Raw genomic sequence first — 21,532 nt, forward strand, 5'->3', positions numbered from 1 at the left:
GAAATTCTGTAATGATTTTATCTGTGTTACTGACATGTAAATATACAGAGAAAAGGATCTGCTCTTTCCACTCCCAGGTTAAGTCATGGTTGGCAGAATATATTACTCCTCCTAAGGTGGCCCAGGATACCATTAACCCTCTTGGCTACAAGGACATTTATTGACTCATGATCAGATTGTTATCTACCAGCAACTTCAGATTTTTGTCTACCAAGCTGTTCTCCATCTTGGTATCCCCCAGCATTTACTGGGGTTTGTTTCTCCCCAGATGCAGAACATTTCCCTTTTGTTAAGCTTCATGAGGCTCCTGTCAGCCCATCTCTTCAGCTTGTCAAGGTAAAAAAATCACTGAAGTTATTACACTGAAAAAGAGATCTAGAAGAAAGGTTACTTTAGTCTAAGAGCAGTGAACAGGGATAGATTTATTTACAAGCATCTCAAGTTTCACCCAACCATTCAGACTTTTGTGCTTTAAGAGGTTTTTTGTTGGTTTTCTTGTTTTAGGGCTTGTTTTGTTTTGGTTTTCCTGGGTATTTTATTATTCTAGTAAAACATACCTGCAGGGAATAAAAGTAAAGTGTCATTTGATGGATTCATTTCAAGAAGGCAAGGAAGGCAAAGGTAATTCTCCTTCAAGGATCTGGTTGATTTGGGTCCCATAGAGCAGAAAGTTCCCTTTGAAAGCAATGTATTGACACTCAGTTTTCTTTAAACTGGGAGGAATTTAGATTAAGCTTCTCTGTTGATACTAGCTGTGGTATCGCTTCAAGTAGGTGGAACAGAGGGCATCTGGAGCTTTTTTGTATCAAAGCTCCCTTTAGGTTAAAACCAAAGTGGAAGCTGTGCAGGTCATGAAATCCTGGAGTTGCACTGTGACTGTACAACTCTATTACCCAAGTCAAATGACACTTTTTTTGCTTTGATTTACTTTCTAAATTGATCAAAAGTCAAAGCATTGATTTGCGTGTAGGTAGCTGAGGCTATGTGGATATGAAGTCCTAATACAGTAAAGACAAATACTAAAGTGCATTCTAGAATATTACTTTACTGTTCAATCCTCTTAAAGGAGCTGTGAGTGAAGTAAAACTGCTGGAATGCCAGAATAATTCATAACTGGTAAACAGTCTTCAGCAGGCATTGGGAAAAGGATCTTGAGAGATGTCTCAAATGTAGAAGCACATTCTTTTTAATCCAAATTGGCACCGATATTTCATCAATACTCCAGTCCCATTAAGTAGGTCAATGGTTTTAATTTTTTTTAATGTATTCTAAATTATTAGACAAATTTTAAACTTTTCATTCAATTTTAATCCAAATAAAAAAAAAATCTTTGAAAGTAGATTTTTCTAGACAGGAACCTGAGTTTTGGTGTTTTTCCTTTATTTTCTTATTAGTATTTTGTTTTCCATACTGGAATGAGCCTGCTATGCTAAAGATTATGTATCTTTTCTTAAAAGCTTCCCTAGAGCTTTGTTTTGATGTCAGGTGATGAAATAAGTTACTACTTCACTAGTTTTAAAGAGGACGGTGTTACCTAATTTGAAACTAAAATTATATTGAATAATAATAAAACCAAATCCTTTTGGTAATCTGAGATTTTCTCAAAGGTATCGTTTCAGAGGCTGCTTGAGAAACTTGCAGAAACTGGTCTTTTTTAGCCTATGAAAGACAAAGATTTTTATGGATTATAGAATCTGCTATTTAAGGCACCTGCTAAGTGAGATGGAAGCATTTTTATGTTTGTCTTTGTTGCTTTGAATTACATTGCTTGCATGTATCAAGCAATGAATGGCAGATAAAATAGTTTCCTTTGTGGGTATGTAAACAATGGTATTTGGCTACTTAATCTGATCAAACAATATTTACTTTGGATTTTGTGGGTTTTCCCCTTAATAAATTAATTATTCTTTCACCATAAATGCTGACTCAGCTACTGAATAAACTCAATGTCTCTCTCAGTGTATCTGTCATAATTATAGCAGTCATTTACATTGAAAATCTTCTTCTTTTTATGTCTAGAATTATGTAAAAAGAAAACATCATATTAGATGAAGATGATAGCAATGAAATACTTTGTTACAGCAGCCCTGGAGCTGTTTAATTTGAAAGTAGTAGTAAATACCTAATTTTGTAGATTAAAGAATACCCAGGTAAAGACTCTTCTCTGATTATCTGTATGGTACTTAGGAAGTCAAGGAAATATGGAGAATGACCAGGGACAGGTCAAAAGAATTCATGGGAGTGGAGGTTGAGCTTTGTTATTTTTGCTTGATAATCTAGTGGCAGCTTGGGACAAACACTGGAATGTCTAGTAAAAATGCAGATTCTTAATTTCAATAGGTGAAAAGGTAATCCCAGGTGAAAAAATGCCTGTATCTCAGACATGTTGAAAGACTATTTGTGTCTGATTATTCTAAGGGTCTCTTATAAAGTGTTTCTGAAATTCTTTAGTCTTAAAAATTATTCTGTAAAGATGGAAGCATATTTACTTCAATCTGCATTTCAAAAATAGGATAATGAAGTGAGTTCAATTTGCAGATCTCTTGGGCTAGTGCAAATTGCAGATTTTCAGCTGGTATACTATTTTTTTCCAAATCAATTGCATTTTTATGTAATAATGGTACTAGTGTTAATATAATGTACTTCCTCAATGGACACAAAAATTGGAAGCAAGCAAGAACAATGTACAATTAAAAATAATCATGCCACTTAATAAGTGAAAAAAGTCATTAATTAGCAGATAAGTAAGTGAATGTAAATAGAGTGTCATATCATAGAGCTGTATTTTTTAGTGGATTTTTTAATCTGTAGTGCCTACTCTTTGTTCTTAACTTGGGAGAAAATGTAAGGTCACTTTTGGTGTTTGTGCATGATTCACAAACTAAAAGGAGGTAAAAAAAGCATCAATGGCCACAGTAGTTCTAATGGCTTTACCCATCCTGCTGTGTTAGATAACTTTATGTAACCCCTGTGGTGGCACTTCATGCTAAAGTAGCTATTTACATTCCTACTGCAAGCCTTTAAGGTTACCCCAGTCACTGCATTCTGCAAAGGAAGGCTTTTAAGAGCGACAGATGTCCCAAATGCCATTGCTGACATTTCAGTACAGTCTTTCCAGAACTTTCGCCTCCACTGGATCCCCTGGCTACTTCAAGCTCTCCCTGACATGCCTCTGTGGATAGCTGATTTGTGCTTAGTTTACCTGTGTCTGCTGGCAGACCCAGACAGGTACCACGACCAGGCAGCACCAGACACTGTGTCCATAGGGCATCTAATGTATGGACCAAATAGGGACCTTTTCTGTTTGCTTTTCTCTGCTGGGTGTTGTATCAGTATTGGACAGTGCTGCTGGCTGTCAAAGGTCCAGCTGGCTTCCGATTGCTGGCACCAGGAGCTAAGGTTGAGAAGGCACCATGCGCATCTGTCTTCTGTAGCTGCCAAGGAACAAGATGATGCCATGGGAAATCGCAAACACACTGCGATGACCTTGTAATGAGTGCTTACATGGGTGGTTGCTAGACAGATTTGAGTTGCCTGGGAAACCCCCATTTCAGCTCTCAACCTACAATGTCAGGGCAAGAGCCCAAGACTAGCATTTATAGAAGCTAAGCGAAGCATTTGTAGAACCTAAGTGCTGGAAGGTGTGAGGTTGCTCTATTCTTAGTGATCATCATGGGCACTTCTTATAGCTGTGGCTCTAATTGTGGCTGCACATTTAGTGATTTTCCTGAGCAGCATCATGTTGTGTTGGGCTCTTACAAGTGAGATTTTTACTACATTCTGCCCCTGAAAAGATAAACTATATGTGAAGTCATAATGAGGTTGAAGAATGATATGGAAAGAAAGTTGTGTGGGATCTGCTGCATTGCACTGGAGGATTATGCCTCCATGAACTCAAGCAGCTCTACGAAGTCACTTCTGACCATGAGGTCGTCTAGAAAGTAGGCAGCATAGATTGCTGTAAAGACTACACAGATCATTTTTTTCCAAAACGTTCCAAAGGCCAAGACTGGGAGTTATCCACTAAAGCTTCAGGAGCACTGTCCAGTGGTACAGTGTGTGTAACCATGTGAACTGTATCTTTTAATAGGCTGTATTGGGTTAATCACAGCCAATAACTTAAGAACTCACCATCTCCTTGCTTATTGACCCCCACTCCCAGTCGCTGCAACAGAATAGGGGAGAGAAGAGCAAAAGTAAGAAAAAAAAAAAAAGAAAATACTGAGAGTCAAGATAAAGACAGTTAAAGTGATAGCAATACGGGGAGAAAGTAATACAAAGGCAGTTGCACACCACCTCCCCCAAGCAAACCAATGCTCAGCCAGTGTGTCTACCTTGGAAAAAGTGCCCCATGCTTTTTATTGACAGGAGTGACATTGTATGGCATGCAATATCCATTTGTTCAGTGGAACTGTGTTGGAAGTGTGTCCCCTCACAACTCTTGTCCATGCCCAGCCTGCTCTCTGTGGGAGGGCAGAATGAAAAGCAGAGGAAGCCTTGGTGCTGTGCAGCACTGCTCAGGAATAACTAAATCACTAGTGTGTTACCAAGACATTTGTCATAACAAGTCTAAAGTACCATGCCAGCTCCTATGAAGAAAATTATCTCCAGCCCAGCTAGATCCAGTATATACACATCAATAAAAGATTTGGAAAAAGAAAAATGCTCATAAAGGTGAATATCTTAGAGACAAAAGCCTGGAAAAGCTTGGGTGAATATAGGAAAATTCATTGTTGCACTTTTGAGACATAGGACAGATAATTTGAAATAATTTTTATTGAAAAATTTAAAAGAGTTCAGAGAGCAGTCTTGGTGATGATGAAAGTAACTTTCTTTACTGTATGAAGTTTGTGCTAATCAAGACATTGATCAAGAGCTAAGAGAATTAGAAATCTCCTGAGGCCTCTTCCATCCCTAACTCTGGAGTATAGAGTTTAAGGCACCAATGTTGTAACTTTGACTTTAAAAAATGCAAAACAAGCACAATATTTTTTTTCTGTGAGCAATTGCCATTGTCCTTTGGGATATGTCTCTGAAGTTGTTGCTTGAAAATTTTAAACTCAGGGTTTTCTGTTTGTTTTCCAAAACAGTTCTCTAGTTCTATGAGAGCTACTGCTATCTGTGGTGAGTAGAGTGATGAATGCAGAGAATTCCTCTGGGTAACATTACAGAGGAGGTCAGAATATAGAATTACAATGACTCTTGCTGGTCTTCATCCATAAAATAAATTAACAACTCTTGTGTTTTCCAGTTTCATTTTTTTTCCCTCAACTTGTATTGCTTTTATATTTCCAAATACATTTTTATATATTATTTTTTCATTCTTAACCTATTTAGATTCACACATTAAAATGATTGAGATAATTTACAGTTTTGCATGAAGTTGATTCCTGCTTTTATTTGCTGTATTAGGAACAACTGTTGCAGCTAAGATGTGAAGTACAGGCTTTCATTTTCTCTTAAGTAACACAAATTTTGATTTTTCTTGTTTCCAAGAGCAACTGCAATTTTGTCAGTTGTAAGATATGCTAATGTGCATTTATAAACATAAAATCTCAGTGAAAAATCCCAATGCTTAATAAAAACACAAGCAGTTCTGGATTTAGTATTAATGTAAATGGATTTCTTTTGTTCAGTGGTTTATACCACTTGAAAAAAAGACACAAATATTCTTTATATTGGTAATAATATCTAATTAATTTACATAATTCTCTAGTAACTTGCTAAAAGAAATAAAAAGGGATATAAAAGCAGAGATCTTAAAAACTCTTGTTGGAAAGTTTGGAATTATACTTCAGTGATTCTTACTGTGAGACAGTCATTGAGAATTGCATTTCTGCTAAGCCTTTGATGTTAAATCAGAGTTGGTAAAAATATGCATTTTTTCCTAACCAGGGTTTATTTTTATACCCTCCTATATCAAGACATTTCTCTTTACCTTATTTTAACAATAATATTTCAAAATCCTTTTTCAAAGTTACTACTGGCCCATTGTTTTAATGAGTCAGTTATACAACTGGCAGGTTAATTATGTAGTTGACTATATGTGTTAAGGCCATAGCTAATTTTACCGTTTCTGACTGAAGGATAATCCTAAAGCCTTTGAAAAAATCTTCCAATGAAATGTGTCTTTGGCAACATACATCACTGCAGGACAAGCAAGCTGTTTTGTTTGCTAGTGCCTACATCACCAGAAGATGTTCAATCATATTTACATTTTACACCGTAGCTTAAAGGAACTGAGTGATGTAGCCAGTATAGTCAGAGTACCTAGACGTTCTCAGTTCCAGACTCCAGCTTCACAAAAAGCTGTGAAAGCAGGAGCTGTTCATGTTCACAAAAGGTGAAGGAAAGAGTGCAGGCTTGGGACATGTTCTAAACTGCTTGTAATTAATTAATTAATTGTCTATTGTCCCTGTCAAGCTGTTGGGGCAAGGTAGAAGCTACACATTTCTTAGTATAAATATACTGCACTGGCATGTGTGAATATTTGTCATGATCTACGCATGAACTGCACAAAAATTATGTGAAACTATAGCAGTAAGAGTGAAAGAACATACTAAAGGGTATGAGTGTGATTTACCAGTGATTCTGCTAAGAAGAAACAATTCCTCATTTTTATAGATTTTAGTCCATAGAATCAGAAAAAAAATAAATAGAAAGAATTACTTAACACCAATAACTTCCTCTCTGTTAAATAATAAAGTAGACCACTAGCACTCCAAATGGGTAAGATACTGGAGTAACATCCTGTACAAAGATGGATATTAGCATTCCAAATCCTTTTAATATTTTCTTTTCATGCTCCAAATGTTAACACTTTGCTTTATAATAAATTTGGGTTTGTGTTTAAAATTATCCAGTTTTAAGGGTATGTGCCAGAGAGCCTGATGAAAGCAGTTGTCATCTTTCTCCTGAAGCAAAGAATTTAAGTAGAATAATCTTTCCGATATTTGAAACATGGGGTATATTTAGGAAATGAATGTGATTTCTTAATTTGAGAGTTATTTTGAGAGCTGCTATGGAAGAAAGAATAGATGTTTGAAGAAGTGTCTTAAAGTTAATATAATTAAGCATGTATTTATTGACAAGAGAGGGTAGGAATGAGAGTGCATTCAGCAGCCTCATTTGGCACCTGGCTGTGCTAAGGAAAGCAGTCCATGGCCTAACTTCAACTGAAATAATTTTTCAAAGAGCTAAGGATAAGATTCAGCACTCTCCACTCTAAGTCCAGGATTTGTTTTATTGACTTGTTTTCCCTTATATATATTTTTTTTTTTTTTCACATTAAGAAAAACAAAAGCAATGAAATGTTGGACAAAACATTTACCATTTATACTTGTCCTGGGAGTGAGAGTGCATATGGTAAATGCAAGCCACATTGCTCATATGCTACCAAGAGGCTCTTGGGTCTAACACATCTGGATGCTGTGTAAAAAGCTGAATAGAACAGAACAGAGTATTAGCAAGTCAAACTTATTTAGGAAAGATTTCGTATTGGGGTCAGGGGGAAATCATGTGCTGTAGGTATTACAGTGAATGAAATACATTGCAGATTCCATTGTAAAGGAAATTTTTATATTTTAAACCAGGAAATGTATGCAGTATGGATCATTTTCATCTAATATGTGGAGGAAGATGAAGCAGAAAAAATTAGACAGTTTTGTTTTTAACAGCTTCATGGTGCAGCTATATGTTCACACATTTTTGTAAAGTGTTAATGGCACATACAGCAGTTAATGAGGTATAGAAGCCTGATGCTGTATTATATCTCAGGCAAAAGGATGTGTGATTTATCATATTTGTTTTTCTGTGTCCTTAATTTATCTGTGATTAATGTGTGATGCATATGCAATGCTTTCTCTATTTTAATGGGAAAAAATATAGTGAGTTGTTTCCCCTTCAAACTGGCAGTGAAAAATCCTTACAAAAAACAAAAAAAAACCACAAGAGGCACGTTTAAACACAACTGTATGAACATTTTTAATGCTCTCAATTTAGATCTATTATGGTAAATTCTCCTTGGATTAATTTATGGTATTATGGCTTACCATACACCTCAGGGAATCAAGAACAAAGTTAATTGTTCTTCTGAGATATACACTTTCCACCCTTTGCCCCTCAATCAACAGCTTGCAAAGCAATAATTGAGAAAAAAAAAATCTGGGTGTATTAAGTTATTTCTTCTTAACAGTTCTTGCTAGAACATACAGAAATAGGGGCAGCTGGCTGGTGCTGGTTTCTTACACATCCCTCTGGCTACTTGCAGAGGCAGGATGTTAGACTAGACTGATGCAGGTCTGATCCAGTACAGTAATTTCTGTGTTGCTTACCCTTAGCCTTTGTTATTCTGGGTCAGTTGATCAACACATTAGGAGCTGTAACCAAGAGTCTATCCATGTTTTGACCAACTGGTAAGGAAAAGCTTAGCAGCAGGCTGTACTGTGCCTGCTCATTCAGTGTGAAATAAAGGCACACAAGAGCCTTTGAGGGGTCGTTTCTTTTTTGTTTCTTGTTTTATGAGTGTGTGTTGTGCTAGTGGGAACTCAGGGTAACACATTCTAGACAATGTTACAGCTGTTCTTGAATGATTGAGTTTATTAACATGTCACAGGGTTGTGTAGTTCAGCTATGGGAAATATTGTGACTGATACTGAAGATGTTTTGGGGAAGTTAGATTCTCATATCTATCTTTACATTACTGTAAAACGCTTTGAATATTGCCTATATGCCATTATTGCAAATGTGTTTGTCATCTGTGTTTTTCTGACCAACTTTGTGCTACTCACTCTTTTGTCTTGTGAAATTGACTATAAATTATAATTGTTATTAGGAGGAATTATAAAACATTTCCACTTTCTCTTGTTCTTCTCTAATTAATATGATCATTGCATCTACAGCATACTATAAAGAAACAGTCTTACTTCATGGGAAACCTCACTGTTTGTCTTAGTGCCAATGTGGCAACTTGATATAGTATTGGCAATGAACCCCACTGATTCTAATGTGACATAGCTGCTGATTCTTCCTGCTTCCCATTTACTGTTCAGTGTTAGGAATATTTTGTAAATGACTGCTCTGAATGACTCAAGGCTAATTACTCTCTTTTCTTGTTCTTCTTGATCGTACTTGTGACAAACCTAAAAGTGCTTTTCCTATCCTTTACAGCAGATAAAAATTAAGAAAAAAACATCCTGTGGAAGTACTGTGCCATTTCCACACAAAAATCTATATCTGGTTTTTAATATGCAATTCCTGATACCATGAACTTTCACAGAGGTTAGAAATGAGAAAGATCTTTCAGGTCACCTTGTCTTCCCCTCAGTTGTATGTAGAGTAGATTCGCATAAGGCAGTCATGTCCCCTCTGCACTGAAAGGGAGCATTCTTTTCACATGGCATGAGTGCTTCACTGATACTGGAAAGAAGAGAAAAGACCTTTTTCCTGTAAAGGGTGTGTGAGATGAAGTTGTAGCATGTTGGCATAAAAGGCTCTTTGTTAATTGCTATTGTGCTAATGGTGCTTTGAATATGAATGTTTTGTAAGCAAGAAACAGGCAATGATTCAGATGAGCACTGCCTCAAAGAAAACTTGAGCAGAGCTGGAAGTGAAAGAAAGTCTTTGGCATTTTGCAGTCTGTTTTTGAATGGGCTGCACAGATTCAAGTAGTCAAGACCATACATGTAATAAACAGGGCACTGGAGCTGTATCTTCCGCTACAAGTTTGTTTAAAAAAATAATAATAAAAAAAAAACAACCATAAAAATCCCCAGCATTCATATTACAGCAAAGCTGCTGAAGAATTTGCTAACAAATTTGTGTCTGTTCGTGTTATACATACCTCTGTCACATATGCTCTGAGGTTGATTTTCAGAAAACTGAAGTGCCTACTTATGCACATGGTAGAAATTGCAAGTCTCCATACTATCAGACTATGTACCTGTTTTCATGAAATTATTCTCCCAGGTTTTGAATATCTTGTGAATATTTCTAAGTTGCTAAGCTGAGAAATCTTTGTAACAGGCAGCTATAAATATCTACCTTTTCACTAGTCAAAATTTACGAATTTGAAGATTACTTTAGAATATACAGTATGCTGATAATGGCATAAGATATCTGAATAATTTTATGTTTACTAACATTATTAGGAAGAAATATAATATATACTAATATATACATATTTCCGTTCTTGAACATAAAGGATTTTTTAAAAAGTTTAAATAGGCTCTACACTTATGGAATTATGAAAGTTTTTTTTTCAGTTTCACAGGAGAAAGTATGCATATTATTCTACACTTTAATACAAAGTGTTCTATTATTCCAGTATAACTAAAGTGGTTAAACAGGGTATCCTGCTGACCAGAGCAAAACACTGCAGTGATGTAGTAATAGCAACTTTTATTCCTGATATCATAGATATATAAATATATACATACATGCTTAATATCATAATTAAGCATACTGGGATAATTTAAAGGACCATTTTGCTATGTGAAAATATTAAAAAAAAAAAAAAAGTGGAGTTTCTCTGGTGGGATTTCTTGATGATATTTTTTTTTGTATGTTTAAAATGTCGAGTCTAAATGAACACTTAAATATTTCAGTATTATACTTAAGAGAAGCATAGAGAACTAGCAGTTGTTATTTCTTAATCTGCAAGGGGCTATTTCCAAGCTGCAGACTCAGTCAAGCAGTGCTTTATTCAGAAGAACCCTCAAGAAACCCATTGCAGGTTTTGCCTGAGTCAGGGCTGTGAACTTGTATTGTTTGATTGTTACAATTTGTAGATATTTCCAAAGAGGTTTCCCCATTGCTCTTACAAAGTAAGAGTCACTTGAGAAAGCTCTTTTTCAGACAGTTGCTGTTAAAAGAAAACAATTACATTCCTGCAGATGGAGTATTCTAACTTGCTTCTATTCCAGATAATTTTGTGCGTTACTATCTCCTGTTTCTCCAGTGTTGATGCTTAGTTTGTTTTATTTTCCTTAAGATACTTTTTAATGTAAAAAAAAAAAAAAAGCAAAAGCAGGAGATTTAAAATTTAGATAATTAACCTTTAGGCGCACAGATTATTTTGTTAGAGATGTGACTTTATTATAGCTGGCGGTAGACTACTCAGTCATTTGGAGTTTAGTAAAGGAAGATGAGTATACTCCTATGAAAGTTAAATGAGTCCAATAGGAATAATACTAAAATCTATAGAACTGAGAAGTTTTGCATTTGCCATTGAATTGTATAAGCTGCCTTGAGAGTTTTTAGAAATGTGAACATTTTCTGAAAGTTAGCACTGGATGTCTCTCTAAAAGTTATGTTTTATGTCAACAAGAAATTGTTGAAATTATTATAGAAATTGCTGGATTAAATTTTATGGCCTTTAAAAAACGTTTTTGTTTCTATCCCTAAAATATATGACTCTATCATATTTCCTGTAAAGGAGTACAATGCAGAAAAGTAGTTTTAACTCTCGATGTACTGACTTGATCAACTGCTTTGTGCCTGGTCGTCTGATTTTTTACAATTGGTGAAGTTGCTGCAGCCCCTAATTTTAAGAATTGATGGTTTAGAAAAGTAAGTCAGAGTATATTTCCTGTGCTATTACTGTGTCCTTTGGCCCAACCAGCCTCCACTGTGCAGCTTTTGATAGGGGACAGGCCTCCTGCTTGCAAACAGAGTGGCTGTAGCATGGGAGCACATGCATTTCCTGCCCTGGGACAGAGGCAGCATTTCCCCTTTTCACTTTGTGGCCAATCCTTCCAGTTTGATTTAATAGAAATAATTTTGGAAATTTAAAGTTAGGTTTTCTGGTGGTGAAAAGGATAGGAATATCAAGAAGACATTTGGCTGGACATGTTCTGATATGTCAAATATTGCCTCTTAGGTCAAGAAAGACTATTCCTTCTAATCAGTGACTATTTCTGTTATAGATCTCCTTCAGAACTGTAGTGTTAATAATTTTTTATGTAGTAGAATCTAGAGGATCTTTGAAAATCAATTTTTTGTTGCATTAGGTGCACAAAGTAAAAATGTCCATGCATTAGCTGAGTTTTAGAGATGCGGTGTCTTTTTAAGGTATCTGCTTCCCAATTTTTTGTGCATTATAAATATAAATTAAAAATAGGAACCTAAGGTCAATGGAAGGTACTCATTTGTATTTTTTTATTCTTACAAAATATTGAGAGAAGCTCTACAGAGAAAGCTTGACTAAGTAATGAGACAAACCGTTGTCCAAATGAACTACAAAGTTAGGAAAATTGTATAAGACCATAAAATTTTGGGGTAAGGAGCAGTAATATTTTTGTATAGATGAAAACCCACCTTAAAAAATTCACATGACCTAACCTATCAGTCAAAAATCATTCTGCAAAGCCATAATATCAAACTGCTGTCTGACAAGATGTGTAATTGACTGTGCAGCTGAGATACAGCACATCCACCTGTAACAGAGTTTCACCATGGACAGTGTATCAATACAATGCATGTTATATAAACTAACATTGCTGTATTTTAACACTTTTTTTCCTCTGTTGGTCAAACACTGGCTAGTGAAAGCAGAACTCATAAGGAAAGGCCAGTTTCCGAGCTATGTAATGCTCAACATCACAGTTCCCTATGGCAAGTTTCCCGGGTCACTGATACAAGCTTCAAAAGAATCACAAGTGCTTATATTAATTGTATTCTCTTTATGAAAAGTGATACCATAAAAATGGTTCCCTTTTTTTTTGTTTTCACCTGTTTCACTAGTTTTATTGGAATTTTTTCTTAGTCTTCATTCTTGAAGCATCGATTTGTGTCAAAATCCCTAGTATAATTGTAGCTTATATTTAATATTTGATGAAAGCAAAAAGTCACAGGCTTACCCCAAAAAGCTTGTAGTTTACTGCAACACAGCTTCTAGTCATGTGGAATAGGGGGAAAGCACTTTTGGTAGGAGATAAGTTCAGCTGCATTGCTGAGTTCCATTTTCTGATACTTTTAATTGTTCACACATCTTAGTCTGTTTCTGTGCTAGTCATCAAGCTTATTTCAATTCAATTTGCTTCCATGTTCTGTTCATACATACATGACAAAAGGAGGGCAGAGTTTCCCATTGCTGTGGTTGTTGACAAAGGAAGGCCATTGTACTTGAGAACAGCTGACTTATTATCTCTTTCAGTGCACAATAAAATGTCAGCACCATGTCACAGCAGCAAAACACATGCTGAGACCAGACTTGGAAAGTACTAAAAGCAGTGAGGGTCGCAGCAGAACCATCAGCTAATGCCTGTCCTTTGAGTACACATGAAGAACATTAACTAAAATTCCCAGAAACAGCTGTCAAAAGATTATAGATTAACGGATTTCTGTCCTCAGGCACGTGAAATCTCACATTCTGATTCTCATTGCTTTGCTCATGCAAAAGCAATTGTCAAATGGAGAGTGCTTCTTGTTTTATTTGCTTTTTTTTTCTTTTTTATTTTTTATATTTTCCTTACTAAGCATGTGCAGAGTTCATTAGTTACCCAGTAAGACTGGGTACATTAACTCATTACATCTAGAGTCCCAAGAACAACCTTGATCCTTGGCTATAATTTTAGTGTGTGTTTTGTGAAAACTCTGACCATGTAACCTAGAGCAAGTTTAATTATTACTGTGGCATCCTCCTTAAAATTCTTGCTTCATTGTGTATTCAGTGATTACTTTTGTATGTTCACATATTTCATAGCTAGGAGAGTTCTCAGGGCCCTTCTCCCTCTTCCACAGCTGCCCAGTTTTCTCTGCATAACGTAGGGATGGCAGTGAGTATCTGATCAGTTCTCATTTGACTTTTAACCATAGTGAATCTGGTCTTCCACTGCAGTTCTCTGCTCATATCATCAGAAGGATTGAAACTGGTGTACTTGAGAGAAGAAAACCCAATATATTTTGGTCTTTCACCTTCACTTAGCTACATTGCCATTCTGCCTCCACTCACTGAACAAGTTGCTCAACTTTTTTGACCTTGCCCATTAGCTTCAGTAGCTACTACATATAGCTGGGATTTGTCTTCTTTTTCCTTCCTTTCTTGCCTATTTTTCCCCCTAATATCTATTTTCCCTCTGCTTCCCATTTTAACCCTTCTTGTCTATTCTTTGCCACAATCTTCAAATTCTCTTCTTTGGTTCTGAAATTGCTGTCCCTCTCCAGTGAAATTTGCTGTTCTCCATGTGCTGGCAGCAAAGTGAAATGTGATGAAAACCTGATCTCTGAAGGGTTCTTTGCTGGCATATAACTGATCAGATTTTTAGTAATTTTTACTTTGCTTACAGCACACTAATTGAATACAGCAGAGCAGAACAGCAGGGGATAGAAACAGAAAACACTGAGTCCTGACAAAGGCTTTCTCTAGGGGTAGGTGTTCTATTAGCATCTCTTATTAGACAGCAAATGCTAACTACCCACAGACAACAAAGCAATAAGATCATTCATAGATTGAAAACCATTGAATATGTACCTCTCTGAATATTCAGACAACTGCTGAAATGCTGGACGACGTTGTAGGCCAGGTTGCCTATTCTAAAGACTGACATTTTAATGTTTAGTTAGAATACACTAGTTTTGAACAGACTAGAAGCACATGTATTGTCCCTAAATAAAATTCAACATGTAGATTTTATCAGTATTCATCATTTATTATAGCTGTCAGGATGCTTGTTGTGACCCTGTGAAATTTATTAAATGATAATAATTTTTTTTTCTGTTTCTGTCCAACTGCTTTGTAGCCATTTGGAAAATATGTGTTATATTTGCTGCATTACTTTTCCAAGTAAGCAATTTTGCCAGTGAGAGTACTATTTGAGTACTCCTCAGTGAGAGACTGAGGAGTTGAGAACAAATGCAGAGATATATTACAATCTCAAATTAGAGCAATTAGAAGAATACTGGCCCTTGAAAAGTAAAATGGAAACAGACATGAGTTGACAGTGATGCTGATTTGTAGGACTCTTTCCATGTTAGGATAATGCTTCTGTCATAAAAAAATATTTTAACATCTGGATGTAGGCTAATGTAAGGTACCTTTAACTATATCAGTGAGTCACATAGTATTAAAGTTTTCCAAGAACTGAAAAGAGAGAGGCCAGAAAAATACATTCTAGATTCTACACTACAAAAAGTCAGGTATCATGTTCTTTTGCTTTTAGTCTCATATGCTTTTCATTGTTTATTTATTTATTGTTTGGGGTATCATAATGAGGAAATTCTTCTATTTGGAGACAGAGAGAGGAAAAAAGATAAGAGCTGTTGAATTTCATGAGAGTGCTCCTAGAATCTGGATTATACTTCAGTTTTAGTTTGTGTAATTTTTAAGCTGTCAGTATATATTTATTTCACAGAGTCTTATGAAGATAAAGCAAAACATTAAGTATGTCATAAAAATGAACAAATGCATGCATGCCTTTCTAAATGGAGTTGTTAAGTTTGGTCTTACTTTTTCAAAGTATTTTCAAATAGTTTTTGCATCAGTGGTTTACCAAGCTTCCTGCTTTCACTCAGTTTAATCCAACAATTTCTTACGCCAGGTAATTCAGCTAAATTCCTAGGGACCACTCATGTAAATGGCAGTGGTGTCTTAGGAAGTCATTCTTTGGGTTAATATGGATGACTACGTAATTTGGAGATTGTCTCCTAGGTATTATCCTGCTTCTCCTAAATACATGTTGTAGAAGGTGCAATCTGCATCATTTCTGATAAAGCCAGATTGTTATTCCTTTTCAGGGTACAAGTGAACATTGGTGGTATTTTCTCAACCCACGGGTTGCAATAAGATTTATCCCTCAGTGGAACTATGATTGGATGAGCTGCAGGAAAAGCCTCTGCCCCGTCATTCAATCTTTTACTCATGATCTAGTTACCTGGTCTCAATTTGTAGCTTCTCTGTAGCCCACAGGAGATCACTTTTCCCCATATATTTCTCAACCTCAGCTAAAGCATCCCTCCCAGTCTTGACAGCAAGAGCTAAATGATAAAATAGTTGTCTAGACATTGCTATATTGCTGTTCTTAGAACTAAATAGTTTTTGGTCTAGATGCCCTATAAATAATTGAGACAATCTAACTCTGTGTGAATTAGCAGTGCTTCAATTCTTTTTAAGGAAGCAGAATGACTGCTGTAAAAGGTATCCAAGCTTTGTGATGTTTCCTTGTTGTAAAATAGATTGACATTTGGGGCTTTTACACTATTACAGTCAAATTGCTGCTCTAAAGGCAGTTCATGATTGCAGTGTCTTAGAGTGGTGTGATTCAGTTTGTCTTTCAGATGGCCTTTTTCCTGTTGCTGCAATTTAACTGATATATGTTTTTGAAAGCATATTACTTTGCATATTTTTATTGTTGTTTAATTTTTTTATGAATACATATTAAAATACACTCTCTTTCTGAAGGAAGCAGCACAGAAAGATCTCCAGTCTAGTGATCACTAAGAATTCAGAGGTTTTGTTTCCAGCTGTGCAACAAATTCTTGTGCGACCTTGGTCAAAATGATTAACCTCTGTGCACAATGGGGACAATGAGCAGCATTTACCAGTCATAGATAAAACTAGCTAAACATAGGAAGGTCTGTAAGATGTTTAGGGATCTTTGATAGGTAGATAGTGTATAAGTACTGAATCAGGCAGACAAGGGAAATGGTCAAAGCAAAAAGCTAGGGTTGAAAAAAATGGAAAAAGGAAAACTATCAGATAAAATTTTAAAAAGGCTAGGAGATGAGTGGGGTTATGAAACCAGTTGGGATCATTTGAAGGTGAATAATTATAAAAGCTGTGGTCTTATTCAGTGTTAATAGGGCAAGCAAGATGAATGTGTTTGTCTATGTACTTCTAAAGAGGTGAAGCCAAAAGCTTTTCTGAACCTTGGGAATACGCTATGCTGATCAGCTTTCTTCAAAGTTCAAGTAAAAACACAGTGAAATAATATATGAAAGTCAAAGAGGAAATATTTTCTCCAATGTATATGTTACAGCTTGCATTAAGTGCTAAAAATTACCATTGAAGAAAAATAATGTGAAGAAGAACATCATTCTGGAAAAGGTATAGTTGGGCTAAGTTCTCATTTAAGAAGTATGTTTCAAAATCTTGTGTTCTGTCCCTTGTCCCTACATCTCTGCTACCTTTTTTTCTTACTTTATTTAGGCTCATGCATCACGGTTTTGATTATATTTTATAAATGTATTTTAAAAAAATGAATATTCACCTTTTATGCATAGAAGCATAATGTAGTCTGAGATCATAAGTGTCAGTATCCAAATGCTGCCTCAATCAATATTCTTATTCAGTGAAAATGAAGTACATTTTTACTTTTATTTCCCTTATTCATTCTCCAACATTAAAAAAAAGAGACAACAAACTGCAACAATCTGAGTGGTTTAATTTACCATATTTTAGATGACTGTAAGTTTTTGTATTTACTGCTACTGAACAAGACTTATCTTAATTTTTTTCCTATCGCAAAGAGTTGATGATTTTCAGTTAAAAGATTGACTAGAGATGCAGAGATTGATAATTCCCTGAGTGTGGGTTGAATCTGGGAAAAGAGTATCTAGAAAATAAACCATTATTTTCCATAGGAAATATATATATATATATATAAATTATATAATACTTCCATTGGAAATATATTAATATTATAATATTAATTCAATATTAAACCAGGTGAGAGGCTTATTGACAAAGCTTATCTAGTTGCAGTATTTAGCAGAAAACAATCTGTGGTGTTCTGAAACACTACTCAGTTGAGCAGTCTTAAATTACACTATACTGATCTTGAATGGAGACTTTTTCTACAAATAACTGGAAACTGCAAATTTCTCTGTCTTACAAAACACTTAAGAACACATTGGTGGGTATTTTGTCATGATGTTGATACAACATCTGCTTGCATCCAATGCCTCGAAACTATTTGCCTGAAAACCCCTTGGATAGAGTCCATTTGTTCTCCAGTTCAAATGGCACTACCCAGGAAAGCAATTCTACCATGTGCTGAGCAACGTCAGTTCCTATTAACTCCAGTTTGAGTGAAGAGGCACAGCCTTTCTTAGGAGATGCAAGGTAGTGTCAGCACAGATTCTAAAGCTGAAATTCAGTTCTTTGCAGAAGCTCTGCACAAAGCCTGTGTATAATTTAATTCTTTATAATGGAGCTCAGAGTGGATTTGAAGAAGCTGATAGTCTTTTTGCTCTTTTGTCTGCAGAGGGCTGAATTACACCCCTGGTGAATATACACAGAAAAAAGGCAACTACACTGCCTCAGGAAATACACTATATTCCTTTGCTTTGACTAGTATAATTCAGTTTCAATTACTAATGAAAGTTCTTTGATATTATGCTGATAAAAATTGTTGTACATTTTGCTCCCTTCCTATAACACACATTGAGCTTCACTCTCATACTGTGATATAATGTGCAAACTGAAAAGTGAAAATGTGAAAATGCAAAAATAGATGTAGTCCTGCGGACAAGAACAGGCCTCCCTCGTGGCACTGTGTGTGAGGGCCTATGTGTTGGTGAGGCTCCTGAAGCAAAACAATGAGTGGGTGGAGAAGCAGAATTAAAGGGATGTAAAACCTGTAATGGGGAAGGGATCGTGGCAGGAAGCAGGATTGGAAGAGGGTGTAGGGGCTGAGGGGACACAGTTTTGATACTGATTAGCTTTAAATCAGGTGAGCTAGCTAGCTTTTCCCTACAAAAGAAGCTTAAATGTGTGAGTTGGTCTATACACAGCACAGAAATGTTTTAGAATTTGTGCTTTGTAAATACCCTTGGTGTGTTTTAAATTTGTGTGGATATAGGCAATACCCAGAGCAACGACCCCAAGGATTTGTGATAGTACCAATAGCAACCAAGCAAACATTAAGAGTAATTCAGAGATACTTTTTTTTTAATGAGATTACTTCAAGTCATGTTTCCAGGAAAACCTCCTAGCTGAGATAGTAAAGGCAATCTAGTGGATATTTCTGAGTTTAGCTCACTATTCAGTCATTCAGTCATTCAGTGATTCCTCATATTGTTGAAGCATTTATAGAAATAGCCATTTTGATATGTGAATTAAGAAAGGTATGCATGCAAGTAGGTCAGATTTGGTATTAGCATTTTACTGAGCTTTTTCTGTTAAGCCTGTAACTGGATGCAGACCTTCACTGAAAGGATGAGGCTGTTATCTGTTACAAAGGAGAGGTTAGTCTCAAAACCTGATAATATCCAGTTATCAGTACAGCAGTATCTCTGGTACCCAAGTAGAATCCACATTTCTGTGTATTATGAGCTAAAAACCCTAGCAGAGTTGCTTCAAAAAAAATTAGTTATGAATCATTTCACCATTGATTTATATATTCCCTAATGAACAGTGCAAATTCCTATGTAGACATTTAGGTGCTAAAGAGGTTTTGTAATTAAAATATTAATATGAATTTCAGATTTAGCTTCCACTGAAAGAAATCAGGTTTTGTTATATTACTAGAGCTTACCAACAATTATACCAGAGCTGAGGACACAAGTTGTTTTGTGTCAAAATATTGGAAGAGTTTTTATTAAAATACTTTAAATTGCACTTCAATTTCTTGCCATGATCCAGTGGCATTGGGAATTGTATTCTTAAAGTAGTTCCAGACAGAAGATGTCAGGCTGATTCACACGTTCACATGAGCATAAAGTTGAAGCTTTCACTGGGATAAATGCCTACTTTTAGTCTCCTTGGACCCCAAACTAATTTGGTACAACATAAGCTTCTTGTACTCTTATTTTACTAAGTACTTCTCCTGTAGTTCTCTTTTTGCTGGGCTTATTTATGATTATTGAAGGTGTGTTATATGTATCGGTGTCACACATCAACATAGAGGAAGGCATGGTCTGTGTCCCTCTATGTGGGACAAGTTCTGGCCTTGAACCCTAGGACACTTATGTATAAACTGAAGTGCTGAAGCTTTCCTGTAGTGCAGCCAAGAATTGGTGAGATGATTCCTGGAGGAACTGAGGACCATTTTCTGCAGACTGCAAACCTTACAGTTTGAGCAAAAGTTAGTTTGGGAGACCTTACCTCATTTAGAATGAATATATTGCACTTACATCGTGCAAGTGCCATATATTGATTCTCTCTGTATATGTATTTTATGAAAAATATCCTAAACACTCCACTGTACAATATTGTCTTCAGTGAAGAGTGAAAGGATAACAGAATACCAGATATTAGTAATACTGTTTGCTATTCTATGAGAAGGAACCTAGATACTACAAAGGTGAACTCAAAAGTAGTAGTATTATAGTCTAGAAAGAGGTCTACAGGTATTAAAGCCCCTTCTCTCCATACCTCGAGGAAAAGATTCCCCTTACAACTCCTTTGCTTTTACTTTACTGCAGTCAGGGCTCTGCTGTTCCAAGACTACATGCTGTATGTGACCTTGTGGAAATTTTGCAGAACTGGCTTGCCAGAGACACAAGCATTAAGAGTAGACACAAAATACATATCACACCAGCTTTCTGTTAGAAACCTTCCTAACTAGACTTCTTTTCCCTTGTAGTAATAAGCTGTTTGGTCCTGTCTTTTCCCTCAGCTTATTGTCTCCTTTGCCATGGTTTCTCAATATTTACTTCATTCAATACCTGTCCTTCCTATGTTCCTAGTTTCTGCCCTTGACTATACCCCTACCTTTGCAAGTATCAGAGGGTTTCTCAATTGCTGTCATTAAACTGACCCCTCTGTTTATTATGGCTTTTCTCTTTTCCCTGCATGCCTCATATCTATTTAAAGTGTAAGCCCTTCAGGATAAGGACAGTCTGCTCGGGTTTGTAGAGAGTCTAACACAATGAATCACAGTTGTGGGACACCAAAATGATTAGTTAGGATAGTAAGTTTCCAATTATTAGACCTCACCAACAATGTTTCCTTCATTGGGAGGAGCATGAAATTAGAAAAAGAGCTATTTTCTACACTCTTTTGATTTATAATAAAGCTGTCTACTTTTTTTGTTGGTTTTTAAGTTTGAAATTAAATTTGTTTGCACGGCAGGTGTTGTAAATAATTTTGTAAACTGCCTAGGGCTGCCTGCATCATAAACTATTGCTGAATTATTGGATAATGAAAATAGACAACTCAAATGAGAAAGTGTTTAGAGATAAGTAAAATGTGAATTCTCCTGCCAATTGTTTTTGGTTTTGTTTTTTCTTCTTCCTTTTCTGTTTTGTAGCACGAATTATCAAAACAAAACAGTGGTGTGAAATGCTTCCATGTTTAGAAGGAGAAGGCTGTGATTTGCTAATCAATAAATCAGGCTGGACCTGTACACAACCAGGAGGACGGATAAAGACAACCACGGTACGTGAATTCTCTGTTCTATACTTCAATTTCTTATTCACTTTGGTTTGTTGAAAAACAAGTGAAATTTTTAATTGTTTTTCAGCATTTTTATGTAAGGTTTATTGCCTCATAATTAATCTGTGTGACCAAGTGTGCATGCTGAAATACACAGCAATATTATCTCAAAGTACATCACTGGAAAAGATAGCAAAGGAAAATGTTTAATTCCCATGG

General features: G+C 35.8%; 1 protein-coding gene across 12 annotated transcripts in view; it reads left to right on the forward strand.

Annotated features, from left to right (window-relative positions):
* The window catches only part of TAFA5 (TAFA chemokine like family member 5), a 472,577-nt gene that overhangs the window by 306,111 nt on the left and 144,934 nt on the right, over positions 1 to 21,532 (forward strand). For 11 of the 12 annotated variants that reach the window (XR_010998987.1, XR_010998988.1, XR_010998989.1 and 8 more), the window contains one exon: positions 21,189 to 21,316. The exons of the other annotated variant lie outside the window; for it this stretch is intronic. Coding sequence is in view for 6 of the 11 variants with exons in the window: in XM_068189762.1 (XP_068045863.1) it covers positions 21,189 to 21,316 (128 nt within the window). In the remaining 5 variants the exon portion in view is untranslated. The remainder of the gene's footprint in view (positions 1 to 21,188; positions 21,317 to 21,532) is intronic. 12 annotated transcript variants of the gene reach the window in all.

This window comes from Anomalospiza imberbis, chromosome 5 (assembly GCF_031753505.1).
Source record: "Anomalospiza imberbis isolate Cuckoo-Finch-1a 21T00152 chromosome 5, ASM3175350v1, whole genome shotgun sequence".
NCBI lineage: Eukaryota > Metazoa > Chordata > Aves > Passeriformes > Viduidae > Anomalospiza > Anomalospiza imberbis.